General features: G+C 45.3%; 1 protein-coding gene across 1 annotated transcript; it reads left to right on the top strand.

The window, feature by feature from the left end:
* The first annotated feature begins 12,495 nt into the window (after positions 1–12,495).
* Positions 12,496–19,391, top strand: H3-3A (H3.3 histone A). Its single transcript, XM_085054674.1, has 4 exons — positions 12,496–12,649; positions 14,064–14,218; positions 16,035–16,188; positions 18,741–19,391. The coding sequence occupies exons 2-4, from the start codon at positions 14,091–14,093 to the stop codon at positions 18,867–18,869; spliced, it is 411 nt and encodes a 136-aa protein (XP_084910800.1). The 5' UTR covers positions 12,496–12,649; positions 14,064–14,090; the 3' UTR covers positions 18,870–19,391.
* The last annotated feature ends 2,658 nt before the right edge of the window (positions 19,392–22,049 follow it).

Here is a 22,049-nt window from a genome sequence, read left to right as displayed (position 1 = left end):
ATGTTTTCTGCTAGGCAGTCAGTCATCTACTATCATAAATATATGGAACTGGATCATCTGGATATGTTTTCTTTTACATTTTAATGGTATCCTGAAGGGTAAATTACACATAATACATTTGCAAGACTTAAATGTGTTACATGTTTTCATATTATTCTTATATAGAAGATCAGGACAGGATGAAAAGAAACCTCCTTGTGTCTGTTCTTAGGACAATAACTGAGAAGCTGTTTGACAGGAGGGAACATTTTTTACTTCAGACACTATGACATCACATTGTTTGACAAAAATGTAATTAACTGTAATGAATCTAAGCTGATATTTGCAAGTGCAGTTTCCTGCCAAATGTCAATGGTCATCTGCTTCAGTTTCTGTGTCATCAGTGCAATGGCTAGAGACAGCGTGTTAAGATACCTGATACTGAGCTGGGAGCAGGTGGGGAAGAAATATAAATGTTACTTATACATTGTATTAATGCAATAGCTACTGTTTAATATACTTAGTCTCACAGGGAACGCCTAGATATCAATCTCCTAACAAGTCTGGGGTAAGTATTATTATTTTATTATTCTTATAGCCCTTGGTTGTTACTAGTGCAGATACTTAGAGATAATCAAGATCTTAAGACAATTCTAAACCAAATGTAACCCTCATAGAGGTCCCTTTGCTGTGCCTAATACCTTTGTCTCCATCCTATGTGAGTTCTTTCAGGGAAGGAACATGCACTGCTCTGCACATATGTATGTGATGCACCTGAGAAACCAAAGTCCCTCTTTGTTTGGCCGTGAGTATCATCAGCATAGTCAGCCTTGTTAGTGTTTTTAATAGTAATTTGAAATTTGGCAGCAATAATTTGAAATGAAGTGGCTAATTAGACACTCAGGTAATATTGTAGAAGGTAATACTTCAGGTTCTAAGAATTCCTTAACCTTGTGTTTTCTCTGATTTACTAGTCTGGATGCTTAGACTTGGTCTGTTCTGGTTAATTTTAACCAAATAAAGTCAGAGAGTTCTGAATGGGTCAGTTGTAGTGAACAGTATATTTTATAGGAGAACAATATAAAAAATAGATTTCTGCCTCTTTACTTTTGCTCTCCCTCTAATGAAGCTTTTAATTACAGCTTGCAGAGACACTGTGCTTAATTACTAAATCTCTGTGTAAGGGCTGGATTCTAGTTTCCTAATTGGCTCCTGTATGTTTGACAACTTCATAAAAATCCAAAGCTAAGAGTGAGCATAAGGTGTGAAATGTGTATATTATACACGTGGTAGATCTCTATTGCCTGGGAGACCCCTATGCCTTAAAGTTTTTAAGAAAGAGGAGAGAGTGAACTTTGCAATATGAACTTTTTATCCCATTGTGGCACTGTCTGCAATAATTTGAAGCTCCTACACCAAAGTTTCACTCTTCTTGAAATGATCAGGAGGGAAAAAAAAAAAAGATCAGGGATCCTCATTTGTTTTTCAACTGAGATGAGAATTGATTTGGAAATGTTCCTTGCTAGAACTGAAGTTGCATTTCCAGTAGTTGGGAGGAGCTCCCAAATTATACTACCCCACCCACGTCTGCCTGCTTTCGGTTTACCTGAGGAGAATCTACGAAGGAACTGAAGGAGGAAAGGAGGACAGCAACAGAAGGGAGAGCACACAGGACAGGTCTAAAAAGGCAGAAATTTCAAGCAGAGTTCCTCAAGTGGGTAAGCCCTCATGTTGGGTTATGTTCAGCAGAGATAACACGTGGCAAGCAGTCTGTGGCATGTTGGTGGTGCTCATAAATCCTGTTTAAAGCAGATCATGACACTGATCATTTGACCTTTGATCAAGGGTTATGAGTCAGATCCTCAGCCAGTGTAAATTCTCAAAGGTCCACTGGCTTGAGGGAAAAATGCCCCGAGTTAAGGATCCAGTCTGGAGTGTAGGGAGGCCTCATTCTTTGGGTGCTGAGTTTGACATGGATCCTTTTTGACTGGATCATACAAGCCCCACTTAGACAGCATTCTTGTAGTAGTAATATTTATCTCCTTGTGTAGTGAATGTTCTGTCAGCCTGTTGAGGACCTACAAATGAATAAAACAGATGCAGATTTGTATTTATTTCTCTTAGAAAAAATCATACAAATTTTTTTTAGGGAAAATGCTTGGGGTTTTTTTGTTGTTGTTGTTCTATACTATAACTTTGAGTTGGAGAATACTGACATTATAGGATTACAGACTTGTAGCTTCTTCTTGACTCGTTATTGGAATGATTTGCCATTTTCTTTACACAGTATCTTTTTGCACCCATGCCATTGAAATTAAAATTTTAGTGTGATGTTCAAGAAATACCACTGGTTGGACTCCCCCACAGTGTTTCTTCTAATCCTTTCCAAAACAGAGGTAATTATGTGTCATCTATGAGGAATTTGCAATACAGCTCACTATGCCCCTTGAGGATCTTTCTTAAGTCATATGGATGTGAGGCCTGGAAAAATCATGTCTTCACATGGTTGTATTTCAGTATTAGGAACACAATGATGACACAGCTGTGCCTTTGTTCCTTCGTGTTCCTGTCTAACTTGGGCTCTGGCCTAGAAGTGATGTTGGTGTCAGAATATGCCAGATTGGTTGTTTCTCAAAGCAGGGCTGTAAAGTCTTGCCAATGTGAGGAAGTCACAGTTGGAAAGTCTTGTTGATGATGGTTGTTTTGTTGTTTGTTTTTTTTCCCTCCCTAATGTTCTTTTGGATCAGGAAGTTACAGGAGCAGTTTGTGAGGAGAAGCCTTCATGCCACTCGTACCCTACCTCACATCTGCAGACCTGGGCATGGCTCCCAGGGGTGTTCACTCCTGGTTTGTGCAGCTGGCCCTTTGCCTGTGAAGGTTCTACAGGTGACCTTGTGGTTCTCATAACCAAGAACCTTAAACATTGCAGATGTGGCATAAGCAATCTTCCTGGCCCTCTGAGCCACATGCCAAAATTTAGGACTGCCAGACAGCCAGCTTGTTCTTCAGTGCACCAAGGGAGAAGGGTGCTCTGTGCTTTTAGCAGGAGGGAAGTGACAGTGATTCTCAGGAATGTCCACTGTCCGTTGTGGGTCAGGGCTAGGCCAAAGGGTGTTAACTTCAAGACAGAATGAAATGTGTAATGCCAACTTCAGTAGCATCTGATAAATTATGTCCTGCATAAGCACAGCCCCTCTGTTGGATGTGGGACATGGTGCCAACATGGAAGCTGTGCCTGGAAGCCTTGTAGCCCAGGGGAAACATGCTGGCAGCCTTTCCTGTGGTTCTTTGTTGCTGATGTTTCAAGTGGTGCTGCTTCTCTTCCTCTGCCCTGAGATCCATGTCCTGCACTCCACGTTTAATCCAACTGATGTTCTCCACTTTAGTTGCCCAGGCTGTGGCTTGTATTTTAACTTGTACACTGTAAGTTGTAGTGCCAAGACTTAGCATGCAAAAACTGTAGCGAGTCCCCACAGAATGTAAGATCTGCCAGAATCATGCAACGTTAGCACATGCTAAATTTGTGCATTCTCATTTACCTTCTGTTGCTTGTTTGTTTTGATGAGTTTGGAGTTCTTAGGGAATCAAGCTTGAGCCTGCAAATACAACTGTCTGACACTTTCTTTAGAATTAAAAAACAAAAGATGAAATTTTGATGTTATCACCTATCTTCAGGGATGTGGTACTTTTACTTAAACTCCCCAATCTCACTGTAAAACTTAAGAGGGAATTTTGTAAGCAACTGACTAAGACATACAGGTTGTATATGACGAACTGGTGCTGCCTGACAAATCCTTCTCATACAGCAATGATCCCTGGGCTCCTTTAAGGCAGCTGGGCCCCATGAAAACAGCTTTGTGACACTCACAAAGCAGGTGAGGCTTGACAGGCACCGTTTGATCAGAAGGAACCACCTATTGCCACATCGTTCCTGTGCACCCTTGCTTCCGGCCCCCTTCTCTGACACAAGAGATGTGTGGTCAGAGCACGTTTGGGAGACAGGAACTTCTAATTCTGGCTCTAACACTTTCTTCTTTAGAATGTGAAAGCAGCTATAAGGGCATTTTAAAGGAGTTTTCAAAAAATAGCCTCTAATTAGGGTGCCCACTCCTGGGTTTGTAGTCAGAGGCACACTAGGTCTCATTTTCAGAAGTGAATATCTGCAAATGCTTTTATTCTCAGCTGGGATTGTGGATACTGAACATTGAGTTGTCAAGCCAAATTGTTCTTTATTAGGCTTGAACATGAATTGCAGAAGTTTCTAAGCATTAAGAAACTAATGAGTAGTGCTACTATGAGGTGCTATTTGCAGTAGCAACTGCAGTTTTCATACCGTGATGCCTTGTGAGATGTGCATTTGAGAAGAGGAGGAGGAGGAGAAATGAAGAAAAATAATCTAAAAATATGGTAGAGAAAAGTAGAGTCTACAGAGCGTGTAACTTACAAAGAACACTGGGAAAATAGGAAGCTTTCATTTCTTTAAAAACCCCCAAAGCTCTGTAGTCTCATAAGACTGAAAATAACTTCATGTTCTTTGCTGATGCTTTAAGATATAATGTCTGCTACTCCATCTTCCCTCTCCCTTTTCTGCTCTCAGGAGACCACTTTTGCCAGAAGTGGGTTTTGAGATTTGGGAATACTTGCTAAGAAAGATGGGACATGTCAGAACACTTCTCAGCTGTCTTAGAGCCAGTCCTTTGAACAGCATTTTCATTTTTGAGACCCTTCCTCAGCTGAGGCTTGAGGAAGCATCACAAATGAGGCTTATGGAGCATCAATGCCATTTCAAGACAGTCTTATATTTTTACGAGAAACAACCAGATCTATTTTGAAAGCAACCAGCCTATAGAATATTGTTCCAAATAAATTGAGATATTGGGTGTCATAGCTGAAATTTTCGTTTGCTGTTTGCTGTTGGAGCCTGAGTACTTTGGTCTGTGCTGTTTGCATTGTACTAAAGTGTGGCTGAGTTTCATTCTGCCTGCTATCCCCAGGGCCCTCATGAAGAAGAGATTCATATCTCATGAGATTACCCCACTGAGCAAAGAAATGAAATAAATAATTTTATCTTTTAGTTCTGTCAAGTATAGTAGCTCTCAGAGCCTTTCAAGGCAGTGCCAGCATGGGCTGGATCCTGCATCAGTGTGTAAAAAGGCATCCTTTACGAGAATAATGGTGCAGAATGAAGCCAATGTGAGCCTTCTTTTCCCCTCCCTAATGCAAGCCTGCAGGAGGTTATTTTCTAGCAGGTGTGAGCCTTGGGGCAAATCAGCCTGCTGGAATTCTTCTACAACAGGAGCTCCTAGTAAATCACTGGAGTAGTAGTAGGGATCTTATTTGGGAAGCAATTAGAGCTTGTGTTGGTTGTTTCTCCTTGGCAGCTTTAATGAATCCATAACACATAAGTACTAGAAATAAAAGATTTTGCAGTAGTCTCTGTTAGAAAACTATGGGCTACCCAGTTCCTTCCACAATAAAATACAATGCTTCAAAAGATAGCAGAGGTTATTATGATAACTTAGTCATGTGTGAAGAACCAGGAGAGCTAAAATGAGTTAAATAATTTTATTGTGCTGTAACTTTGGGAAGAAATATTCCCCAGAACAATTGTTCTTCCCTATTCTGCAGAAAATCCTGCAAAAACCCACTTGAAATGTGTCTGTCAATGCGAACTAACTCAGGCAGGTACAGTAAGTTTCAGATTCTTGCATTATCATTACGGAGAATAAACTCCCTTTTCTTTCTACTTGTCCACGAGTCTTTTCACCCAATGCCTTTAACATATTTCTATAATTAAATTTCACATCATATCTCTGAAATACGTTATGAGATTTGATCCTAGTTTATCTAAAAAATCGCAGATACTCCTAGTCATATAATATAATTTCTAGTCTTTGGCAAGGCTGTACCATAACCTCACAATTATCTGTTGTGCCCTATTCCCTATCGGGTCCTAGGACTTGGTTTCTGTTTCAGTTAACCCTTTAGTGCACTTCAGTGCAAACTGGCAGTATCTGCCTAAGAAAAAAAGCATAATACTGTCCTGAGAAATGGAAGAAGAAAGGGCATAAGCTTAGAGAAATCAATAAGAAGCTGAAGTTCTCCTGACAAGGGGTTTCTGTTTAGCATTTCTATAGTGCCAGTGTAATAGGAATACAGCTTTTGTGGTGTGGTACTGCAAGTCCTGTTTCCACCTTAAGATACTGAACTGTTGCATGCCAGTCCTTCAAAGCTGATAAGAAGAAATGAAGACTGTGGTTACAGCTACAATGCATTGTATGTACCTGGAACTGTTCTTAGCTCTGTATCAGGCAATTAAAGATATTTTTAACTTCCAATCTTCAAAAGGTAATGGACTTTTTTTTTTTTCTTTCTGTTAGAAAGTATACTAAAATATTAAGCATATCTAAAAGGCTATAATGAACAAACAAATAAGCAAACAAGACAGGAATAAGAATGGAATTTCAGGATGTCATTATAGTGTGCTCATACAGGATTTTTAGGACTCTTTCCACCAGAAGAAACTCACTAGACCATGGAAAAGAAAGAATTAGCACTATTTTATGTAATGTTATTTACTCTTTCTTGTTCTGTGGGACCTCATTAGAAGAGTGAAAGATGAGTTCCAGCAGTGCATGTGTGTTAATAATAGGCCATACAAATGAGATTATAATAAGAGAATCCTAGATGATACATAAGGAATTAGAGCCAGGAGTCTGTGTATAAAAGCAGGCATATACTCAGTGAAACTAAGAGCTTGGTAAGTCTCTGTAGGAGAGGATCCACAAAGGTGGGAGCTGAGTCAAACTTATCAAGTCTCCTGAAAATTAGTAGTAATCCAAAAAGTGAAGCAAAATCCAGGAGTCCTGAATCTCTGAGCTATTGTAGGCTTATTTTCACTCCTTAGAACTTTGTCCTTGAAAATACCTTTTGGAAAAAATGTTTCATTGAAACAGTGTTAAAGAAACAAACAAATATCAACAACAACAACAAAACCCAACGAAAAAACCAAATTTGGAGAAAAAAACAGATTTACTGCTCTTGGGTTATGCAACATTAGAAAAATGCACTTTGTCTCCAAAACAGGTAATTCTGAATCCCCTGCACATATGTGATGCTTAAAGTGTGAAAAGAAGTACCTTTGTCAGGACTTATAATTTTGCATTTTAAAGTAGCTGTCTCTTTTAAGCTTTCCTGAAGTACGCAGGAATTCCAGGGGTTTTTTTATGTGGCACATGTATCCTTTCCTTATTATTTAAACAGGGAGACTTTCCTTTGGGCTCAGTTTTCAGGGATACACTTTAGTATGGGCATAAATTAAAAACTATGAATCCTCCACAGGAATCTGTGGAGCTTGAGAGTTGCTTAAAAGTAAACGTGTGTGAAAGAGTTTTCTTTGAACAGTGGGGCCATAATGCCTGATATATGTGAATAATTTCAGAGAACTGAAAAAGGCAAAATACGCTACTAAAAGACATAATAAAAGTGAGGAAAAAGCTGTGTCTACTACTACTACACAACTTCTTCTTATCTGTATTTCCAGTAGGTGCCAATCTCTAAAAACAGGTGTAGTACACAGCTGCTAGTTTTGGCCAGTGTATTTTTGGTGTCTTTATTGACAGAGAATATAAATATTCCAAAGGATAGAAACATGTCCTGTGTGATAGGCAATCCAGCATATCAAGCAACCATGCATTACAATGGCTGCTCTTACAGTGCTGTAACTTCTGTGGTCTACAAATCCATGACACAGAAACCTTCAAGACAAATAGTAATAGAAAGCTATTTACACAGAGACAAAATAATTGTAACTCATTTTGAGGTTTTTAGGTGACTTGTACTTTCCTTAACAAGTGTCAATGATTGCCACCCCTAGTAACTTCCTAGGAAAAACAGGCAAATGTGTATTTTCATCTTTTATGTAGATGATTATTTAGGAATACATTTAAATCTGCACCAAATGTTCTGTTAATACTAAGTTAAGGCTACAAATATTTTAATTCTTTCAAAATAAGAAAGAGGAAAATAGTTTTAAAGCTTGTGAGCATTTTGTGCTGACATTTAACTTTAATTTCCAGGAGAAATTGTAAGTGTATAGCAGCCTCAACCAGAAACTGGGTGGCAGGTCTGCCAGGACTGGAGTGACGAGGAAGCAACACAGTCCAGTGTTTTTTCTAAGGATGGAATTGAAATTGGCTAGGAAAGGCTGTCCAGCCTGGGAGCTGCAGAAGGGAACACAGCAGGTATGGGACTGGGGCTGGCTGAAAAACTAGGGGAAGGTGGGAACTGTTTGGCATCAGATTCAAGAAGATGAAAGATAGGGACAGGGAAAAAAAAAAAAACCAGAAAGAAGAGGAAAATGCAACTCTCTGAGCAAATACATTGAATCAAGAGGTGTGTAGGGAATATGAAATAATAAAATTGCCACCAGGCTGGGAGCTGGGGCAGAGAATATGTGTGAACTTGCAGATCTGGAGTGCAAAGAGGGGTTGGAGGTTTGATGAGTTAGAAAAGGGAGATGGATTGCATTGAGAACAGGAAGGGAGAATTGGGTCTGGGAGGAGATGCATGATAGTCTTTTGTACTCCTTTTATACTTTTTATACTTTTACACTCAGACTCATTGAAATGTCTGAGTAGCTATTTACGTGAAACTTATAACACCCCCAATTTCCCCTGGGTGATAGGAGGGAATCTTTATTCGTTGTGCTGGAACTAGACTAAGTCATTTGGATGTTTAGTTTGTGCTTTTGGGGGGATAGGAGAGAAATATTTGTTCTTTGATCAGAGGCGCTTTAGAGTTTGGTGACAAACTGTGACTGTCTTTTGTAGTGAGAAGCCTTTTTCAAATGATTCTGAAAGATACCTGCAGCGTTGCTTAAAAACAAACATACTCCGATCATACTCTGAACTCCCTTTTTCCTTTTTTGGTCCAGTTAACCTCAAAAAAGGCAAACTTCATCTGCTCTGCTGTGTTTTCTTTGGCTTGTGATCTGTGCTGTTGCAAAGGGAAGCAGCTGCTGCAGTTGTTTGTAGATGTCCCTGCAGTCTGTGGTGTTGCTGGGGTTGATCTGGTAGCTCTTTGGCTGACAGGGTCAGTGCCTTTGCACCGGCATTGGAAGCTGACTAGGAGCTATTTGGAAAGGTGCAAAGCAACAATGTGTTGGTTTCATGTTGTGTTTTGGTTTTTTTTTTTTTTTCTAGTAACATTTTGAAACAGTATTTTCATCTTGATATAATAGTTGCAACTAATCCATCCTGATGGGGAAAATGCCTGCCTTCCCCTGCCCACAGTCTCCTGGGCAAGATGAGAGTCTTCCCACAAGGGAAAGGTGAAAATTATTTTGAAAAATGTCTGCTACTTGGACAGCCCAAATGAGTACAAACAACGGAAATCTGCCTCTTTTTGCTGAATGAGGGCTGTCTACTTTCTGTGAAAGGTGCTAAAAACAACTTCTGATTAGAATGTTCCTCTTTTCTATTCATTATCATTTGAGTCTTCTTTGGCTCCAATCTGCACCAGCTGTTTTCCACCCTAATCTTCTTTCCTGTAGCAATCTGGCCACGTTTGCAGCAGCGGTGGTAACGCTGGGTGAGGATGAAGTACTGCAGTTGTCCTTGGCATGTTATTGCCGGCTAAACCAGTGGAATCTCATTAGGTTAGATTTCTTCATGGCCGCTTATGGATGCCTAAGGGTGGAAGATGCCTGTGGTCTGCAGAGATAAAGGCCTTCGGAAAGGAGGAGCAAACGCTTATCAGTGCTGCCAGTGAAAGAAGAACGTCTGGAGCCTTTTTAGAGTTGGGCCAGCTCTTTCTGCGCTCTCCTGTGGGCACACAAATAGCATTTGTGGTAAAGCTCAAAGGGCCGTACCTGTTCCTACAGCCCCGGAAAAGCACGGGTTTAACGGCATTAATCAGCGAGGATGAAACGAGGCAAAACCTGATAATATTGGAATAGTTTTCCCTTCTCTGGGCTTTCCCTAGGTTCCACGGGGGCCGGTGGGCAGACAATACCCTGTAGTCCTGCCTGCGGTGTTCCTGAGGCGCTTGAAACCAGCCCGAGCTGCCAGCGGCAGGGCGGGAGCAGCGCTGCAGCCCTGCCAGAGACACGACGGCTCGCTCGGCCCCTGCTCCCGGAGGAAAACACTGGTTCGCTGTGGGAGGGGGCAGCTCCGGGGCCGGGACAGCCGCGCCCCGCCCCGCCTGGCGTCATGGAATTCCAGGGCGCTCCCGCCAATGGCGGCGGGGGCACGTCCGGTGCCACCCGCGGCTGCCCCGGCGGGGGGGGTCCGCTCCCCGCCCGTGACCTCGGGGCTCGCTCCCGCGGGGCCGCGGCTGGGCAGGGCGGCGGGAGCAGCTCCTCCTGCGGGAGAAGGACGCGGGAGCAGCCGGACGGAGAGCGCTGGGAGCGCGGCCGCGTCCTCCGCACCTCCGGAGGCGGGCACAGCTAAAGCTGACGGGGACAACCTATGGATTATCAACCTCTGGGCAGCTTCTTGCGGCTGGGAACTAGTGCTGCCCTCTTTTAACTTTTCCAGCTGCTCGTCGTGGAATGTGTGTGGTATGTGGGAATTTCGGTGCCTGGCTTTTAGAGTTTACAGAGCATTTGCAAATACTCTTGTTGTATAATACTGTACAGCTCCGAGTTCACTTTCTGACTGTCCAGTAAGGTGCTGTTCTCTCATAAAATACTATCCAATAGATAAATCAATCCACTGATACTTCTGTAAGTATAAATAAAATCCTTTGTGGTTTCTCTTTCCTGCCAGTCACCTCTCATAAACTCCCCGCAGGGTCAGAGGTGTATGTGTGGCATGTCTGGTCATGTCTGTCTAGTGCAGCCCACTGTATTTGTCTGAGCACTAATGCAGACTATATCTATTTTAGCAGGGTGTTCTGCCCACGATAACACTCTCTTTCTTGTCAGGTTTGATTAGCCCCAAGTGAACGCTCACAGAGCTAAACCACTTCTGCTGCTGGAGGTCGTTTGGATGTCTCCACACAGAACTGCATTACGTCACCATCCGTAATAAAGATTTTGCAAATCAAATACGTCTCCTTCTAATGCCTAAATGACAGACAAGATGGTGGCACCAGTTTGTGTGAGCAGAGAATCTGACTCTCTAGTTGAGATGTGCTTAAGACAATTGCCAGTGACTGTTCAGTTGTGTTAGAGTGCAGGTTTCTTCTCCCCAGGGCATTCTGATCCTGACATTCATTGAAAATATAGAGCAAATTTTCTCATTAAACATCATGGCAGCTGATACAACGGATTGGGATCTGCTGGTGATGACAGTACAAAACTTACAGTTGCTTTTCCAATAGCTGCATTTCAAGCTCAAAACGGTTTGACAGCACTGATGCAGGAAATGAGGCTCCTCTTCCTTCCCCAACAGTAGATTTTCCTTGTGAACCATTGTGCCTGCAGTGTGTTTCCGAGTCAGAAATAACCCCATCAGTCTCCTCCTGACACTCAGCTCTCATTTTACAGACCAAGTATGGCACTTCCATGGCAGATCTTTGCTGGATGGGCTCTGATGGGCCAGCTTACACAGAGAATTTTTTTGGTGTTACTTCTATGTAAAGAAAAAAAAAATCACAGTCTCAATTAGGTTGGAAAAGACCTCCAAGATCATTGAGTGCAGCCTTTGTCCAAACACCACCTTGTCAACTAGACCATGGCACTAAGGTCCATTTCCAGACTTTCTTAAATCCATCTGGGGACAGTGACCCCACCACCTCCCTGGGCAGCCTGTTCCAATGCCTACTCACCCTTTCTGTGAAGAAATTCCTCCTGATGTCCAAGCTAAACCTCCCCAGGTGTAATTTGAGGCCATTTCCTCCTGTCCTGTCACTGGTTGCCTGGCAGAAGAGGCCGACCCCCACCTGGCTACACCCTCTTTTCAGGGAGTTGTAAAGAGCGATAAGGTCACCCCTGAGCCTCCTTTTCTCCAGGCTAAGCACCCCCAGCTCCTCACAGGGCTTGTGCTTCAGACCCTTCCCCAGTTCCACTGCCCTTCCCTGGACTGGCTCCAGCACCTCCAGGTCCTTCCTGGAGTGAGGGGCCCAGAACTGGACACGGCACTTAATGTGTGGCCTCACCAGTGCCGTGCACGGGGGGGAATCACTTCCCTAGTCCTGCGGGCCACACGGTGAACCCCCAAACCAAGAAGAGCCCACCCGAAACCCAGCAAGCCCAACTCCGGAGAAGGACGAGGTCCCTCGCACCTGGGTGGGGGTAAGAGCCAGGCCTCTGTGCCTGCCGGCGGGCGGAGCGGGGGGCCGTGCCGGTGCGCGGTGTGTCGCGGCTGGGCGGCGGGCAGGGGGACGCGGGGACAGGGAATCCCCTCGCTCACTGTGTCTCTCTCTCGCGGCGTGCCTTTTGTGTTTGTACACACGGCGGGGCGGGCCGGGCCGGCGGGCGGCGCCGCGCCTTCCCTCCATTGTGCGCCATTGGCGGCCGCGCGGCACGGGGCGGGGCGGCGCGCGCGGGGGGCGGGGCGGCGCGCGGGGCCGGCCCTCCCGAGGCGGCCATCTTTCAATTGTGCTCCGAGCCGCCGCCAGCGCCAGCCGCAGCAGCTCCGGCTCCTCCTGCGCCCGCCCGCCCGCCCGCCCTCCATCCCTCCCTCCCTCCCTCCCGCACGGCAGCCGCGCTCGCCCAGCGGACGGGGTAAGTCTGGCGCCGCGCCCGCCGCCCCCCGCGCCCCGACGCCCCCCGCCGCTGCCCCCCGACCCTCCCCACAAACTTTTGGGGGGCTCGGGAGGAGGCGGCGGCTCGGGTTCCCCTCGGCCGCGCCGCCTTCCCGGCGCAGCCGGAGCGGCTCCCTCCGCCGGCACCCCCGGCCCCGCTTCGCGCGGTCGTTGCCCCCCTCTGCTCCCCTCGCCCCCGCTCCAGACCCCCACCAGCGGCCTCCCCAGCCCCTTAGCTGCCTCCTCAGCCCGACATCCCCCGGATCGGGGCTGGGAAGCGGTCGCAAAGAGGAGCCGCTCGCCAGCCCAGGGTAACTCTCCTGCCTTCCTTCCCCTGCTCCCCACAGTTGTTGCTCAGCTTCACCATCTTGTCTCTTTTCTCTGGTCACCGACCATATTTTTTTTCCTATTGCATAAAAAACAATAAAAAGGGAAAGAAATTCGCCGAAGGAACGACCCAAACGCAACGCAATTTTTTGGTTTTCGAGCGCAAACTTTTCCGCTGCCTCCCCCTGCATCTGCACCCGCATGGTTTGGAGTTCCTGGCGATATTTTTGGCGTTATTTTTCGCAATTTATTTTTTCCTCCTTTGCGAAAGGACTAGGGCTGCGTTTCGTGATTGTTTCCATTTTGTTCTGGCTCTGGGAGCTGAGTTTGCCTGTGAGAGGCGCTTGGGAGCGAGGCAGCTCTTGGGGAAGCAGTTACACAGAAAGAGAAAGAAGGCACCCACAAAACAACCCCCCGAAAAAAAAGTTTGTTTCTTTCTCGCACTTTATCGGGCCCCTTTCCTTTTCGCACGATAAACGCCGGGTTGCCTGCGGCTGCCGGCGGGTCGGGGAGCGCAGGCGGGCGGCGGCGAGCGCCGGGCAGCCCGGGCAGGGCCGGCGGGGGCTGCCGCTCCGCTCTCCCCCGCTCCGCAGCTTCGGAGGAGGTTTTCCGGCGGGTGGGAGCGGCGGGTCGGTGCCAGCCCCCCGATGTTTGCCGGGCGGTATTTGCAAACACTTGGCAGGTGACGGGCGGCCGGCGGGGGGAGGCGACAGCCGCCTCTCCGCGCCTGCTGCCGTGCGGCTCGCTCGGCTTCAGCCGCCGCCGCCTCGATATTGAATTCGTGGGCAAAAAAGCAGTATTTTAATATTCCGCGATCGGCAGGCGTTTAATTTCTAATTTAATTTTTTCCTTTTTTGGTGTGGGATTTTTTTTTTTTTTCCTTTATTGCCCGCCTGGCCGTCGCAGGCGTTCGGCCGCCGCGGGCTCGGCGCTCGGGGCTGGCGGGGCAGGGACGCGTTGCGCGGGACGGGGGTCGCGCCGCCCCGGGGGCAGGTGCCGCGGGGGGCCCACGCCGAGCGGTGCGACCACCTCCCCCGTGCCCTGTGTGCCCACGTTCCCCCCGGCAGGTGTAAGGCAGCGACGTCGGCAGGAGCATGGCCCGTACCAAGCAGACCGCCCGCAAGTCCACCGGCGGCAAGGCGCCCCGCAAGCAGCTCGCCACCAAAGCCGCCCGCAAGAGCGCGCCCTCCACTGGCGGGGTGAAGAAGCCGCACCGCTACAGGTAACGCAGCGCCGCGCAGAGGCGGCCGCGGGGCGCTACCGGCCAACCTCCCCCCCCAAAAAAATCCCTCCTTCCCCCCCACCCCGCGGGACCGATGGGGCGGGGGACGCTTCTCCCCTCCTCCGCCGCGCTACGCTTCCTGAGGCTGCTCGTTCTACCGGCAAAATGACAAACCGCCCCCCCCCAGAAAAAAACAAACCAAAAACGGGCGCGGGTTCCCGGCAGCCGCGAAAATATCCAGAAATTCCCAGGGCGGCACCGACCCCCGGCGTTTGCTCTCAGCTCCTTTCCGGGCGTTCTGGTGCTGGTGACTACAAAATCGACACCGGCCCCGCGGCGGAGACGGCTCGGCGGTTCTTTTAAATTTTGGTGATTTGGTACTCGCGGTTATCTGGAGGCCGCAGCAGGGCTGCGCCGCCGCCAAGTTTATTGTTACCGGCGCGTTCCGCGCTCCACTCGCGGGGCCGGATCCGGCCGCGGCGCTGGGCGGGCGCGGGGCCCTGCAGGGCGCGGGAGCCGCCGCGAGAGGGCGCCGCGCACCCGCGGATGCGCCAGGCTCCCCATCGCCCTGCGCGCCCCCGTCCCGAAACCCGGCCGTGGGCTCCCGAACCGCGGGCCCGGCAGAGCTGCCAAAAAACCTCCTAGTCACCAAGTTTAACAGTCCTGGCTCCGTGCAGAATGGCGGCAGTCGTGCTTCGGTTGGAGGGTGGTTTTGGGCTAGCTGTGGGTGTTCTTTGGGGAAAATGTGGATGGGGAAGAAGTGGGTTTCGAATAGGGAATTTAATGTGAAAGTCTGAGGGGGATCTTGGTAATGTATCGAGGTGTCTGAAGGGAGAGTGTCAAGAGGATGGAGCCAGGCTCTTCCCAGTGGTGCCGAGCAACAGGACAAGAGGCAATGGGCACATAGTGATGCACAGGAATTTCTACCTGAACGTGAGGAAGAACTGCACTGTGAGGGTGACTGAGCATTATAACAGATTGCCCAGAGAGGTTGTGGAGTCTCCTTCCCTTGAGATATCCTAAGGCCATCTGGATGCAATCCTGAGAAACCAACTCTGGGATGACCCTGCTTGAGCAGAGAGGTTGGGTCAGGTGACCCACTGTGGTCCCTTCAACCTGACCCATTCTGTGATTCTGTCTCTTGCTCTAGGTGAGAGACAGAATTAATCAATTGGGAGAAAGGTAATAAAGTTGGAGCTGGAAAAGACAAAGCTTCCACAAAAATAAATGTGGTATTAATCCCACAGATGGACATCATGTTTGCAAACGTATGTTGCTAATTGTAGTTTGTCATTCTGACACCAAAACTAACACGAGGAAATATGCTGGATACTTTTGAGCAATAATATAACAGAGAATAGAAATTTTGTTAGTTCTGTGAATGCTGACAGTAGGGAAGAAAAATCAGTAAAAATCCCTTAAAATTGTGGTTGCTGTCAGGCCCCTCTCTGGGAGGGTACCTGTGGTACAGATGAACTCGGGGCAGCTTTGTGGTTTGCCACGTTTGCACTGAGCTGTGTTGGTGTCAGGTGGACAGCACACGTTGGCCAGCTCTTACCTTGTTGAAGTGAGGCCTCAGGAGTCTGCCTGAGGGATCCCTGTGGCAGCCAGTGGAAGTTGGCTCAGATTGGTGGAGAGAAGGCAGCGACCCTTTGCCAGCGGAACTGATTTTGTGTTGTAATTGTTCGGACTCCTCGGGAAAACAGAAGCGTATGGTGCTTGGTTTAGTCTGGAGGATGAACCCATATTTTTAAGGTGATGCATAATATGTTTTCAACACTAATTATGATTTATTTTTACTATTTACTATTCCTAGGCCGGGTACTGTGGCTCTGCGTGAAATCCGGCGCTATCAAAAGTCCACTGAACTTTTGATCCGCAAGCTCCCCTTCCAGCGTCTGGTGCGTGAAATTGCTCAGGACTTCAAGACAGATCTGCGCTTCCAGAGCGCTGCCATCGGTGCTTTGCAGGTGAGCCTTGCGGGGCTCCGGGCGGCAGGGCAGGGGCAGCGCTGGGAATGCCCCCCTAGCCGGGATTCCCCGGGGCCCCGCCCCGCTCCCCCATTGGCCAGCCTGTTTCTAGGGTTAGTTTGGGCTCCCTCTGATTGGTGGGGCAGCCGCGGTGGGCGTGGCCCGCACGGGCTGGGAGGGATGCGCACCTCAGCCTTGCTTGCCCACGGAGGAGCTGGGGATGCCTGTGGGTACCATAGGATAAAACAGCGCAGGGGCAGCTCAGCAGCTCCTGACAGAGCCTGTGAGTGTGGTTTGGTGGGGGGCGGCTTTGGCTCTGTAAATAACCCCTCAATCAGTTAGAACAGTGCATCTTATTAAGATGCTTAAGAAAAATGTGTTTCCTCCATGCCTGAGCTCTGCTGGAGGTTCTGCCTTTGGAAGCTTTGCAGTTGGAGAGGGAACGTCATGTAAAGCTGATTCTGGAGTGTCCTAATGGAGGTCTTGGTGTCCTCAAATGCTCTCTAAAGACAAACAGCTCAGTAAGCCACATCTAAACACAGTTAGGGAAATAGCTGCTTTCCTAGGATGTAGTTGATGCTGAACACACTTTTTAATATATTAATTGCATAACTTATTTAGAATATACAGAGAGTAAAATACTATTTGCTCTTTCTGGGCCCAATGCCTGAATCTAAGTTAGGACCCCCCACAAGACTCAGTTCCTATCATGGGAGCATCTCCCTCTTGTGATAAAAGACACTCCTGATTAAAGAGATGTCTTTTTACTGTTCTTTTAGCTGTTGAAAGATTGTTCAAGAGCCCATCTGTAATTGTAGTCTGTCTGACATGCAGGCAAAATGGTCTCTTTCTAGAAAATGACTTCCACTTGATAAAGGGCCAAGACATATGCCATGAGAGCCTATGAACTTGAGCACATGCTTAGCTTCAAAAGGTGGCTGTGTGTGTGCTTGAAGAGTTGCTGCTTTTGCTTTTAGTTATTCAGCGTGGCAGTTCTTAAATCCTGAGGTTTGTCTGTATGTCTCTTTGTCTAGAACTGCCTATTAAAATTTAGTAGTTACTACACTTTTAGAAGGCTCCAGGTTTAAACGTTCCTGGTTTTGCATTAAGGAGTTGTTGGTATAGGACTTGTTCACATACTGTATACAAATTTGAAAAAACAAAGTCAAAAAATAAAATTAAAAAAACAAACAAAAACCCCAAAAACCCAAACCCACAAAAATTTTTAACTCTTTGGGTACCATGTTGTTTGTGCCAGCATAGATATTTGGTGAAGTGTCTTAACTTTTCACATAGTGATTTGGCAAAACTTTGTTAGGAGTTCCCATATCCTGCTGCAAATAAAATTACTTACTAATATTACAGTCCTCATCTGCTGTAGTAAATATTCTTCTTTCTTCGTATTAGATAATCCTAAGTTTTTAAACAGGATCTTTGAACCTAATAAGTTGACTTGTGGAGTTCCTGGCAATGAAGTGGTTCACACAAACTCTTCTCTTGTGTGTATTCTAGAAAGGGTAACCTCAAGCTCCTTTCTATAATTGAGCCTCATCATTCCCACCTTCTCAGCCCAAGTGTTGCTATGTCCAATACTGGCACCCTAAGGTGCTTCCTAGGAGATTGATAGGTGTTAGAATTCCATGTCATCCCAAAAGTGTGTGAACAGGTACCATTGCTGTGCTGGGCTTAGCAGCAGTTAGCTTAATGTGAGTCAGGAGACTATTCAGGTCCAACTGAGCATCTGTATAACTTGGAATCCTGTCTGCAGTTGTTCAGTAACAGGGAAAGCCACAGTGGTCAGTGTTGCTCTTGTGCTCCCAGGTTCTGACCCCTGATTCTCACAGGTGTGAGGTGAGAACCTTCTGTGATAGAGGGGGCTGTGCTGTGTCCCCAAATAGGCAGGAAGAAAATAAAGGAACAGGACAAATGTCTGATGGTAATTCTCTGACTGATGCCCTAGTTTTGATGGTTTAAGGAGTTCTCTTATTTCTAATAATTCACAGTATATTTTTTTCTGCTAATTTTTGACTTTTGAGTTAAGCTTAAAAGACTCTTCAGTGTCTGTGGAAGGAGCTGTGTGCCTGAACTGTGTGTTGTGAAGGAGTACCTGCTCTTGTCTTTCCTGACACCTGCCAATTTCTCCTGATGCTCAGTAACTCTTACTCTGGAAGAGGCAGCAGACAAGTCACTCAAATAGCGTAATCCAGCCTTTGAAAAGAGAACTTCCTAAACAAGCTAGCCTTTTGATAAAATAAGCCCTTCTGATATTGTGTGAGAGTCCCTTGGAATATTAGTCCCATTGTGTTGTGGAGGACATCTTTAGCAAATGGCAGCAGAACACTGCCTTAGACATAGAATATTATTTGGTGCTTTATAAGAAAACTGAGGCTTTTAGTTTCTGAAAACCTAAAACTTTTGGTGTTTGCGAGTAATAAAGATCAAAACCTCAACTTAATGCCATGTTACATTGTACTTTTCATTCTTAACTACGATGCTTTTCTTCCTGGAGCTCAGATAGTGAAAATGTTCTTACCTCTTTTCTTCCACACTAGGAGGCAAGTGAAGCCTACTTGGTTGGCCTGTTTGAAGACACCAACCTGTGTGCTATCCATGCCAAACGTGTCACAATCATGCCAAAAGATATCCAGCTAGCGCGCCGCATACGTGGGGAGCGTGCCTAAACCTCACCATGATGGGTTTGTCATTCTTGAAGCAAAATCTTCTTCCTGTTATTGGTAGTAATGAACGTTAGATATTTTTTCCATGGGGTTAAAAGGTACCTTAAGTATATGGTTGCAAGTGGAAAAATAGGGGACAGAATTGGGTATTGGCAAGTTTTCTTTCCATTTTCATTTGTGTGTGGATTTTTAATATAAACGAGGGGACATAAAAACAATCAATGCGGTCAAAACAATAAAAAAAATGAATTGTTGAAACTTGTTCACCAAAACAACTTTATAAAAAAAATTATAAATAAACCTGTCAAATTTTTCTGGACAATGCCAGCATTTGGATTTTTTTAAACAAGTAAATTTCTTATCAATGGCAACTAAATGGTGTTTGTAGCATTTTTATCATACAGTAGATTCCATCCATTCACTATACTTTTCTAACTGAGTTGTCCTACATGCAAGTACATGTTTTTAATGTTGTCTGTCTTCTGTGCTGTTCCTGTAAGTTTGCTATTAAAATACATTAAATGATGCCTGTTTTTAGTCTTGATTTTTAAATATTACACACGAGTTATATTGATTAAAAAGTGATCAGCCCTCCCTCTTTTTCTCTTCAATGCATGGCCTAATTACTTAGAACACAATCTAGAAAACACTGGGGATGCTGCCTTGGCTGAAGTAGTGTATATTGAGGTTCTTTTAAGACTGTGAAATTTGTCTGCTCCACATGAAAGCACATTTGGTGAGTTTAATACCACACAGGGTCTGGAGCTGAACTGAGCTCTCTAAGCTGCAGTGCTAAGAAGCAGCAATTGGTTGTCATTTAGATTCCTTTCTCACTTGATTTAGTGCTGAATTTGGAAGCATTTCTGATTTTCATGGTTTTTTTAGTATGGTATAAATGGTGGAGTGTAGTGGTTTGGGTTTTTCTGTTTGGGGGTTTTATTTTTCTTGAGTGTTTTTTGTTGGTGTTTTTTACCCTTTTTCACTCCGTTAGTTTCTTGGTTTGTAGCTGTTCCCTTTTTGGTTGACTACCTTTCTGTTTCAGTCACACCCTCTAGCATTTCTGAGGGCTTAGTCCATGTGATTAGTTTAAGTTTGTACACTCCAATCTGAAAGACACTTTTGTACCATTTTTGTTACAGTTCTTCATAGAAGCAGTACTTGGACAGGAACACACATTTAAAACTCACTGGTTTTTTATATTCTCCCGCAATTGCTGATGAAAAGCTCACATGAAGAAGTTTACTGCTGAAATTACATCCTGTGAAAACTTGGTTTTAATTTTTCCCCCTGAAATTTGTTTAAGGATTCTGGCAGACCAGTCTGGAAATGAGTTATGTGCTGTAGTTCTTGATAGCTCTCGCAGATAATGAAATGAGTTCTGTAGAAAATACGTAGGCAGTGAACAGATTTCACCTCCATGCTAAGGCTCCTGCAGAGCTTATTTGCTGCTAACTTCTATCAAGAGGTTTTGAGTGAGCTCTAAACACGAGTGAATTTGTCTGAAGATTTCCAAAGAGGATTAATAGAGATATATTATCTGCTTTGGTATCTTGAACAGAGAGCCAAAAATTACGGAATAAATCACATTATTCATAACTTGCTCGGCTTTGGTAATGAATGCTGTCTGCCAGGGTTGTGTGAAGTAAAGTCTATTTAAATGGAGTAGCTTGTCACAGGCAAGACTAATGCTAGACAAAATGTGATCACATCCTTTTGATGCCAAGCAGTTCATAGCTATCAACTAAAAATTAAGGAAGACTTGTCTTGGAGCATCCAGAACAACAGAAATATAAAAGGTGAGCAACTGAGAGTTAACTGACTCAAGATGTCACTTCTGTCTACTTGATAACAACCCTGTTAAATTTGCTATCAATGCATTTCAATATAATTAGCTACTTGTTTTGTCCTGTACTTCAGAATTCTGTTTCACCTATCAGTCAACAGTGCTGCAAGCACCTACACAGAAAGGTAATTAGGCTGGGGTTTTATAAAATTCAATAACCTGGAATTCAAGTATTGATAAAGGAACTTTTTTTTTTCTTTCTTAGGCATATATAAACCAAATCTAGAGAATTTTGGTACTCAGATGAAATACTGAGTTCTTTCTCTTTGAGAGAATTGGGGTGAGGGATATCCCAGTTTAACTGACAATTCAGTTAAACTGTTCAAGGCAGAGGAGATCCTGATGGAAGATGAGGGGATCAGGAATCTCTGCAGATGACATCATTTTGGTGTGCACTGCTATGCCTCCAGCTTAGGATAAACTTGGCCTTTTTGAGACTTGTGGTTCTAGAGATGCCACATGAATCCTGTCAGTGATTAGCTGTCTGTGTCTGTGTCAATGCCAAGAAACTTCAGTTTCTGAAATATTTTATCTCTTCTTTTGCTCCCATACCAATTGCTATTTCCTGGGCAATTCAGGCACAGCTGAGCTTTTGAACACAAGAAACAAGTTTTGGTCATGTAGACATCCTTCTGTGGAGGAGTTTAACTATTGGTTGGAGGGATGGATGTGAACATTCAGAAGTTGAGTATCTCTAAGATGTTATTTTGTGTATGTCCACAGCCCAATTTTTGAATTATTTCAGTGAAGTTCTTTATAATGTGTATGTAATAATCTGGTTTTAAGGTTTCACTTTCATACCTGTATGTTAACAGCAGTATTTACTGGCTGGGTCCTCCAGAGTAAGTACAAAACCTTATTTTGTGTTGGTTGCTTTGTATTGGCAACACAAAATGCCAACTTGCTTAACAGAGCCAAAAATTAATGTAGTAGGAAATAATTTCCTACTACACTGAAGAAGATCAGTGGCTTTATCAATTTCAACTGGTAGTTCATGAGAGTTTGACTAACATGGTGCTTAAACCCAGTATTTCAGATTTTGTTTAGGAAAGTAACGTGCTGAATATAAAGTAACTAATATTAGTGCACCTATGTTTTAGTGCTGCATCTCTGGGCTGTGTTCCTCCAGCCCTTTATCCCACATGGCAGCATCTATTAGGTGATCCTAATCCAGGGAGCAGATTCAACTTTGTGATGTGACTGAAGCCAGTGTGTCTCATATCCATGCTCCCTGTGCCACCATTTTTGGTCAGTTAGCCAGAATTAGACTCTGCATATCCACTTGCTCTAGAGCAGGCAGGAGGGGAGGAAGATCCATTTCCCTTGCAGTGAACAGTTTA

Source organism: Lichenostomus cassidix, chromosome 3 (assembly GCF_008360975.1).
Source record: "Lichenostomus cassidix isolate B80296 chromosome 3, HeHo_3.0, whole genome shotgun sequence".
In the NCBI taxonomy this organism is placed as follows: domain Eukaryota; kingdom Metazoa; phylum Chordata; class Aves; order Passeriformes; family Meliphagidae; genus Lichenostomus; species Lichenostomus cassidix.
Note: the sequence above shows the minus strand (reverse complement) of the source record. Positions and strands in the feature narration are given on the sequence as shown.